General features: G+C 45.1%; 1 protein-coding gene across 1 annotated transcript in view; it reads left to right on the forward strand.

The window, feature by feature from the left end:
• tmx3b (thioredoxin related transmembrane protein 3b) overlaps positions 1 to 7,963 on the forward strand; it is a 29,402-nt gene extending 21,439 nt beyond the window's left edge. The window contains exons 14-16 of the mRNA XM_079291731.1: positions 287 to 416; positions 1,717 to 1,785; positions 5,000 to 7,963. Coding sequence (XP_079147857.1) covers positions 287 to 416; positions 1,717 to 1,785; positions 5,000 to 5,278 — 478 coding nt within the window. The 3' untranslated portion in view covers positions 5,279 to 7,963. The remainder of the gene's footprint in view (positions 1 to 286; positions 417 to 1,716; positions 1,786 to 4,999) is intronic.
• The last annotated feature ends 1,966 nt before the right edge of the window (positions 7,964 to 9,929 follow it).

Below are 9,929 nucleotides of genomic sequence, written 5' to 3' on the forward strand. Positions count from 1 at the left end.
TAAACGATAGAAGAAGTGGCAGTCTGAAATGAGCCAGGCTGCATCTGCTTCTTCCTCCGAGTAAAAAAAAAAAAAAGAGAAGGAAATCCTTAAAAAATGATGGCCATGGGGAAAGTTCTGTTGCTCCAAGTACAAAGGGTTTGTTTATCTCACTGTTGTGTTCTCCGTGTTGGTTTGTTCTTAAAGAAAGCACAACGTGTTCCCGCCTAATGATGCACTCTGGTAATGGCAGTCCAAGGTGCTGAGGTTAAGGAGATTAAAAGCTGTGTTTTCCTGTTTCTCTCAGCGAGGTGACGGTGCCCTCCGTTATCATCCTCAACACATCCAACGAGCAGTACTTCCTGCCCAGTGAGCCGACTGAGACCATGGAGCAGCTGGTCCAGTTCATCCACGGTGTTTTGAACGGTTCTGCACAGGTCCAACTCTCCTCCTCCTCCTCCTCCTCCCTTCCTCTCGCTCTTCCTTTCTTTTCATGCATTCAGCTCGGCGTGTCCCTTCCCCTGGTGTTGTACCGTTGTAATCACACCAGTAGTCCTCATTAATCAACCACGTTGCCTCGCATTTTAAGTCCTCCCAGGAAAATGGATTCAGCAGATGAGGTATTTTTGCAATCTCCTTTTGCATGTTTAGATTTCATATTGCTCTCCTCCCTGGATGGATTATCTACAATAATTCTTTCCTCAGTCAAACACGGAGATTACTACAGGATTCTGTATTGTGGTGTACACACTAATCTGGAAAATAAATGTCATCGCTTTCCTCTGTGCTGCACTGTAAGTCACCAGCTGTATGAAACCATAAGCCAAACAGCCAGAGGTCCTGTCCTTTATTTTCCGAGGAAGGTCTCCGCTATTTATTTATTTTTTCTTGGCAGAACAAACCACCAAAACAAACCCCGGTTGCAGCTAAAGGTTGGACAGTCATGGACAGTCAATCTTCACGTCATGCTAGTAATGTCTGCCATGAGGCTGGTTCATGCTTCATGTAGAAAATACACAGAAAGATGTGTGTGAAGTGCTTTGAACTCAATTTAGGATCATGAAGATGGCGCAAAAAGGTAACAATAGTTACCGGTCGTTTCATCCTTTCTTGGGGGTATTGTGACCAAAATCTGAGTGTTCTCCATGAGAAGCATGAACATTGAGGTTCACAGACGGCGTGTTTAGCCTCGCACGACGCTTGAACCAGAGGGCGGAGCTGGCGGGCATCTCTCCAGCAGATTATGAAGTTTTAAGTATCTCACTGCTCTTGTGGAAAATAGAACCCCAACAACATGCGATTAAAAAAATACACGTAATGTTAAAACTTCTAACTAAAGGACAGACCTCACACAGCATCGGCATACGTCTGTGCAACAGCTGCCTCCACAGCAGTCCCCCCATGCCCACCTTCAGTCCTGCTCAATCACAGCTCACTAATTGGCCATCCTGATGAATGAGCGCCGAGACAGATCGCCCATTGGCTGCCCAGGTGCTGTCACCAACAAATGAGCTCAGACGGAGTAGAACGGCCGGACAGAGAACAAACTAGATTGCACATCGGCTGATTTTGTGCAAGGAAGCGTTTAATTAAAAATAATTATTTTAAATGTCTGGGATGCACTGTGTGAGGATGCCTGAGATTTAGATAATTCTGCGCGAGTACTTTGAGAAAGTTTTGGTGTCGACGAGGCACAGTGGCTCATCTGTCTCCATCAATTCATCTGTCTCCCTGCAGGCGCAAGGAGGCGATGGCTTCATTCAGAGGATCAAACGCGTGGCCTTTGATGCCAGATCCACCATCATGGTAAGTTGGTGAGAGTTGGTTCCAGGCTGCTGCATGTGGACGGTCGGAGAACATTTCTCTAGCACGTTATTGAAGTTTAAAATGTTCAAACCATTCAGCGATAATGAAGTCGCAAAAATAGTTCAATGCATGTCATTTTGCAGGATATCACCATCATGACTTTCACTGAACAAATGCCCCCAAAAAATGTCTTTGACCAAAATTCCGTTGCTCCAAAAGCCCACACACGTCTGATAGATTTAGTTTTAGTTTATGGGGTTATTTTGTAACAAGTATGGTACTGTAGCTTTAGTTAAACCTCCGTTAATAGAGCTGTATGTCCACTTGGGAACAGCACAACAAACTGTAAAATAAAGTAATAATAGTTATAAAAATGAGCAAACTGGTAGGCAGACGTGTAGCAACATCGGCAAAGACACGGAGTTGCGTTTCTGATGAGATGAGTGAACCGAAGCAGTAAAATGACCTGAAAGACGCTTAAAGACGCTCCGTAGACCTCAGAGAAACGGCTGACTCTGGATTATTCTACGTGGGTTTGTGTGGATGATGACCCATAATCCTTTGTCCAGTGTTCATGTAGAAATGTTGATTAGTCCAACTTTAGGGTCCATTTTGTATAGGTTTCAGGCTAATATTATTACCGTACTTGTACACCTCTTCCCATCTCGTTCTTTATTGTGATACCGCTGAACCCCTCGTGCTCGTTGATATGCTTCACGCCGCGCCTCACCTTCACTGTGTTCTCCAATCCATGGCAAGTACTGTACATGCGTAATGCGGCAAGTTCAGCAACACTGCAAAACAAATGCCGGAGTGCCCTGCTCTCTCTCTCCCCGTGGGAGGAAAGACAACATCCAGAGAAACAAGACGCCGAGTATGACTGAGAATATGCAATGCAGGCAGTCAACACAGTATGCGGAGAGAGAGCGAGAGCAGCAGGCGGTGGAGTGATGAGAGAGCACACCGAGTGAAAGTGGGAGGAGAAGCAAGTTCGGCGTCCTGACCCGAAGTAGTTGGTTCTGTTGGGTGGAGCTGGTGTTTATTTTACCACGGGTGTGCTAGGAATGTAAATACAGCTGTGCGGTGATTCTCCAGTTGTACTGTAACCGCGGGTAAAGCTCGACACTGCCCTCAACAATGTCCTTAAAGGGGAAATCATAGATTATATGGAAGCTAAGCTCAACGTACGAAGAAAGGCTTGTAAAAATCTGTTTATTGAAGGTTTTCAACATTTACGCTGTCGGCTCTGGTTTGACAGTTTAAACCAGAGGGAGAATAAAACCTGGTTGAAAAGGTTAACAATAAAAACATCTTTCTTTGGGCTGAAAGAGAAAAGCAAAAAGTGAAGGATTCTAATTGTTCCTCTGCACAAAAGTAAGAATCCACATGTGAAAGGCTTGTCTCACACCTGTAAAGAGGAAAGCTATTCTCTCCTCGCTTCCCTAAATTTGGCGAGCTGCTTGCATCCCCATGAACAGTCCTGCTTACAGTGACACGGTATGATCCGGAGCAGACAGGCAGCAGCCGTCACCTCGCCCCCGGAGAGCCTACATCTCAATGCACGGCTGACGGGAAGCGTGAGGGAGCAGCCGCATCAGGCCCAATGACTCACAGCCTGCTGTGTTAGCATAGCATACCCATCTCCACCTCATCGAGCGTCGCACAGCAACGGCAATTACCATCCCTCTTCCCGTGGCAATGACTGGAGGGCGCGTGAGTGTTTCTCTCCTCCTCAGCTCAGCGGCTGACAGAAGTTGTGACCGAATACTCCCTCCCAGGTACATTGTCTCCCATGTCGCCCGCTATATTCAGGCCAAATGACTCATTTCTCACTGGGATCATTTAAAGAAGGAGGTTGTCCTGCAGTGACCCGGGCAGTGCTGTTGCCGCGGGGACGGTGTGTCACAGGAGTGGAGTGGTACGTGTCACAGAAATGTTATGTGCAGGTTCGGGGCATGGATGTGAATGAGCAGTTACTGTTCTTTTTATTGATCTTTAGGGATTCATGCCCGGACAAGTCCATACGCCAAAATGTGCAGACTGTCACCAAGTTCTCATGAATGTAGAATCTACAGGTAGTAAATGAAATGGAGAATAGTTTCTGTTACCGACGCATTGCAACCAGATGTAGCTGTAATTCACTCAGAGAAAAAGCTACCGGGATGCGGGTGATTGGTACCTTTGCACACATGTAGCAACAGCACCTGTGTGAGCGTGTAGTCATGGGAGGTGAGCCTGTTATAGGCGAGGAAGACAGAAAATATCTTCAGACAGACTTGTGTATAAAGGTGGACCTTTTCCCTCTTTGAAGTTTGAGATTTCTTTATATCGGTTTAATCGGCACAATGTGGAAGTACAAGAAACCCAGTGTGTTGCAGATAAAAGGGTAAAAGTCTGCCATATGGTCATCAGTGTAAAACAAAACCAGAACAAACAAGACGGCACATTACGAGACAGAAACACAACCAGTATAACAACCCAGACATCAATTTAATACTAAAATATTAAAGCCTGGCCGGGTTTCTGCAAATGATTTGTGACCTGCCTTCTAAACACACACGCACACACGAGCAGCTTAATGGTGTAATGCTGATGAATGAATATATGAATGAATAAAAATGCAGTATCTCTGCTGAAAACATAAAAGCATGTCGGCAGTTCTTCACACCAATAATCCTGGATCTCTAAATAGGATTTTGAGTCGTCTCTCCCTAATGGCCGCTGTAATGTCAGTTTACTGCAGTAAACACTTCGACGAAACAGACGGACGCCCTCTCCACAGCTGGCAATAAGTGACATATTGGGGAAGCATTGAGAGAGTTAAACCATGAACATTTGATCAGTTTCTTTAATGTTTGATGTTTTGTTTTGTTGGGTCAGTGTTGGGTTTGGTTATAAGTGCAACTCTTCACACAGAACGATCCGCCTTCCGGCCCCTTATCACTTCTCATTCACTTGATTACCACCAAGCAATTTAGCAAATGATCCCAAACTAATTAGCACCCTGACGTGACCCGCTTTGTGATCCAGACTTGAATAAGACGAGAACGAGGAAGAGATTCTGAGTGATGGTAACATTTGTGGATGGAAAGGCTTTTTACTTGTATGTGTACAGTCAATTCACACCTCTCTTCTTTTGTCTCCATGTCCTCCCCTCACACTTCCCCCTTCTGTGTCTTCCTCTCGTCTCTCGTCGTCTCCTCTCCCACATCAGTCGGTGTTTCGCAGCTCTCCGCTGCTGGCCTGCTTCCTGTTCGGCCTACCGCTGGGCGTGATTAGCCTGATGTGCTACGGCATCTGCACAGCCGAGTCTGACGACGGTTCGGAGGACTTGGACGCGCCCAAGAGGGAGGGCCTGACTGACGAGGAGGAAGACGAGGAGGAGGAGGAGAGGCAGCGCGGCAATGAGCTGGAGGGCCCCGAAGAGGAGGAGGAGGAGGACGAGGAAGACGACGTCGGAGAGAAGGATCCCGAAGAGAAGAAAACCGATTAACGCAGGTGCTCCCGCCGGATAGAGGATGATGGGCCGAGTCAAATGCGGCGACATGAAACTCAAAGACTTATCAATGTGTTACTATTCTGCTTCTTTGTCTTTCATATCACTCCCCCTCAAAGCCCCTCTAGCACAGACCGCTCTCCCATCTTTGAGTTCTGTGTCGAAGGTCGGCCGCTCAGCGAAGCATCGAACCTTGTTTGAAGCGAACAGCCTGTTAGTGACGGCGTGTGAACGCGTAATGCTCCAGAGATAGAGGCGCGGCTGTGAACCAAACAAACCTTATTTGTCAACCAACCAGTGGTTTGTTCCTTGTGACGCTTTCTCTCCTTGTTTTGTAACTAAAATGCTTCTTTTTTTGTTATATCCCAATCTAGTTTTTACTTTTTGTGTCCAGTTTAATATATTGTAGAATAGTAAAAACCTGCCTTCAAACTGACATGAATACATCGACATTTTCCACCTCGACCCCAAACCCAAAGTTAAAGCTTAATTGGCGTGTGTAGAAAGCAAAGGAAGTGCCCGAGAAGGAAAATCTGCCATAAATCAATCGTGCTTCATCTATTGTATGTTATTACCTGAACATATTTCTTCTTCTTCTCGTTCTAGGGGTGCAAAATGCCGAGACAGTCGCGCATTTCTTACTTATTTCTCAAGCCAGCCACCTGTTGGTATCCTTTTATGACTTAATGGGTATCAGTGTGTCTGATTCTGGGATATGGCAAATGTGCTTTTTTGTTTTCCAATATGGCCAACCTGCTGAAATCCTTCATGTAGATGGGTTGTACCTCTATAGCAGACATCCATAACACGCATCAGTAGTCCCTGCAGCTTTTAACAAGTCATATTCTTCAGACAGACGGGCTCCGTCTCTTTCCATATTTCAATCTGTCTTCCATCACTCGTTGCCATATTGAATTCAGTAGGCAGGTTGAAGTTTAAATCCCGATACACTGAGCGCACAAAATATAAAGCCCGTCTTCCTGCTACTTGGTTTCACCCCTTCTTTTTCTGCCATAACGCACTATTGTTGGTTTTCTCAATGCCACAGCTGAAATCTGGTAGGGGTTGTGGCTTCCTCTTGGGTTGAAGTGGCCAGTCTGTTACATATAATAAACAAGTGTTTCTAAAATCTGCTCCTCCCAGTGTAATACGCTTTTCATGAGATGCTCAGTGGAGTGCTCCTTGTTGGATTTGGGGCCTTTCTGGCAGCGAGGTAAAGCACCTGAGAACATGTTTCATTGTCTTTGTTACACGTTTGTGACTAAAGAAGGAAAAAATAAAGATCACGCTGTAATATACAGAGACATTTCCATGGAAACAAAAGCACATTTTTCCGCAGCTGTCGTATGTTTTGTGCCAGTTGGTGCACGGAGATGAAATCACACCTTTCTTTCCCTCCAATTCAGCCGTGTCACCAGTGGGAAGAGTACAAATAATGAACTATGTGACGATTGGTAGATAAAAGTAAAAATCATGTTGGAAACTCAAAACTGAGAATTTAGGAAATGCGCTTATTCACTTTCTTGCAAAGCGTTGCATGAGAAAGTTGTTACTGATGTCTGAAGGGGAAAATATGAAGCCAGTGCCAGTAGCTTGTTAGCTTAGCTTAGCACAAAGAATGGAAACCGCTAGCCTGGTTCTGATAGTAACAACCGCCTGCCAGCACTTCTGAAGCTGTAAAATCTCTCTTGTTTTATCTGTACACAAACTGAAGTAACTTCCAGGAAGTCTTCTCTGGTTTCCTGGAAACCTCATGGTGAAGACTCCAGGAAGTCTCTGCACCCGACCAGGATTTCGTTTGGCACATAACCCCAATTAAAACCACAACGTGTTGTTTTTTACTCATTCCTTTATGGATTAAACAAACACGATATAGCCTGTTCGTTAGAGAGCTTTAGAGGGGCTGGTATGCAGTTGTCTTGGCCTTTGACAAAGCCAGGCTAGCCATTTCCCCTCGCGTCCAGTATTTATGCTAAGCTAAGCTAATCGGCTGCTGACCCTAGTTTTATATTCACCATGCAATCCTCTCCTCCAAGCCCCGGCGACAAAGCTAGTGAGCACACTTCCCTAAATGGCAAACTATTCCATTTAGAGTGGCGCACTGGATTATGATTATTCGTTCTGCATTTGTTTTACATTATTCATCCGAAACATTCCTGCATAATATTCAACGTACAGAGCTGGCGAGTAATTAAAAGTTTGAAATGAGCAACGACGGCTTCTGTAACAGGCTTTCTCTCGAGGGAACTTCAACACATGGTGATGAATGAGCATTGAGCTCATCCCTGACCTTGCGAAGAAGTCTCAGTCCTGCGTCCACATCCTCACTTTGACTTGATCGCGTCTCACGTAACGACAACTGAACGAACTGCTGATCTACTCGGTGGACGCTTTGAAATAGGAATGGATGTTTTGAGCAGTTTATGCTATTGTTGTGTAAAGGTGATCCTCCCCCCCACACTCTTAGAAAGTGTAACAGTGATATAAGATCCGTTGTTCTTCATTTCATCGTGCTTTTGCGGCTCAGTAAATCTTGTAACGTGATCGACTCGGGCTGCTCGACCGAAGCACACCTGCTGTTTTTAATATACAGAGGACATCTGCGTCATTACTGTGAATCTGCACTAAAGGAAACCATGCCCTCGCCTTGCCTTCCGGTCCCTGCCATTCTCTGCCAAACTTCCTCCTTTGGGTTTGAATTGATATTGTCACACTTTAATACAGGTTTGAAAGATTGAAATAAAGATTGTCTTTTTCTTTTTTTTTTTTTTTCTTCCTGTCTGGCATCTTTTGTCCATTTGACGTATTTCCTGCCTGTCCTCCATTTAGACATCTATTTCTCCATCTATCTCCAATTATCGCACAGATGAATGTTTTTTTTTTTTTTTAAATCTCTCGACAGTATAATTCGAGGTAGAGGTGTCAACTCAATTACAGCAGATCTAATCAGATTTGGGGAGATCTAGGTCTAACGGCGACTGATTGCGTTGCGTGATGTGAAACTCATTTATTTCTTCTCTTTAGGGAACGCCGGCGCTTAAACGTCAAAACTCGGAGACGTGACTTTACATAATGGGGAAAAGCACAAAGTCACGCCGTACTCTGTGAAGAACTGACCCTCGCACAGTTTGAGAGAAAGAATACTTCGCTTCTGGGAAATTTGATAGGGTTGTTTTTTCGGGTCTGATAAAGGAGGGGGATGTTCATTTTCCATTGGATGTCATTTTGGGGATAAATTACCGCAAAGGGGGAGATAATGTATTAGGCTACATCAGAATCGGTGTCATCGAGTGGTGCTGATGCAAAAAGTAATTCATCGCTCAATTACCTCGCCATGTATTCTGAGAACGAGTCTCATCTCGTGGCAAATGAAGGAGGCCTCCCGTCTCTTCTTCTGGAGAACCAACAATCTTGCGCACGAGACAAGGGCAATTACACTGTGCTGCTCGTTCTGACGTCTCTCGTGTTGAAATGGCATATTAAGGCGAGCCAGTGATCGTGACTCACGGGAGGTGCTTAATGGCGTCGGGGGGCCGCGCGGGGTCACGGTAGAAGAGATTGATGGCTATGTCAGTTAATGCGTTAAGGCCGTATTTCAGGGCTATTTCTGAGCTCAGTTTGTGTCACTCAATGGCTGATTAGCTCTCCTCACCATAGAAACCAACCCACTCCTGTTAGAAAAGCAGTGTTTTTTGCTTTGCGGCTGATAGATGGCCACAGCTACCAATGTCCATCTGTTTGCCGCCACAAATACCTCAACGCCTAATTACGCAAACAATGTCTGCAAATGTGCCCTTTTGAGACGTCGCTAAACTTCTCGTGTGCGTTTCCACCATCGGCATCGACGCGTAGATCATTTCCCGTCAGGCTATTTTTGGTGGATGCGACTTCACACCAACGGTTCAAACCGGGTTTAATAGCCGCTTGTCAGCCTGTCAGCCGATTGATGCTGCTTGTTTGCCGTCGTTTGGACCTGACATTTTGGAAAATGTTTTTTCGGGGGTTGTGTGAAAATGACTGTGTGCTGCATGAAGATGGCCGTCAAAGCCGTTGCAGCGTCTGCATCAAAAGTCATCAAAGAAACACACACGGGAGGACGGTGAAGAAGATAAGCGACAACACGGCGGAGTCAAACACGCATCCTGTTTCTGGAACGCAATGGAATGTTTATAGTTGAGTATTTCTGTAGGACAAATGACTAATGTCTACTATTTTTTTATCACAGTTTTAATTATGATTTCTATTTGATTATTATGCAGGATAAACAGCTACCAAAGTAGCATTGTAGCAACGGTGCATTGTAGTCATTTTAAAACACGTGTTCGCCTCGTTAGCTTGTGTCAAATACAAATGTTTAAACTTATGAAGTATTCATAATGCATTCACATCATAAACTGTGACATTTCTCTCCCATATATAGTAGATTAGCTGCCTTTTTTACAATCAACAGTGTTGACCTTAAACCTAAATTAGCGGTACCCCCCCTACCAGTCAGGCCTATTTCCGGCTGCTCAGCCATGATTGGACAACCACCGGCCCTGTGAGAGGTTTAGTAAACGGTCAATTCGAAATCCTAAACTTCAAGTCGACTGCGGCTCATCCGGACTCCATATCTCGGTTTGTGACAAATCTTTATTTATAGCCGAAG

This window comes from Melanostigma gelatinosum (assembly GCF_949748355.1).
Source record: "Melanostigma gelatinosum genome assembly, chromosome: 20".
Taxonomy (NCBI): Eukaryota; Metazoa; Chordata; class Actinopteri; order Perciformes; family Zoarcidae; genus Melanostigma; species Melanostigma gelatinosum.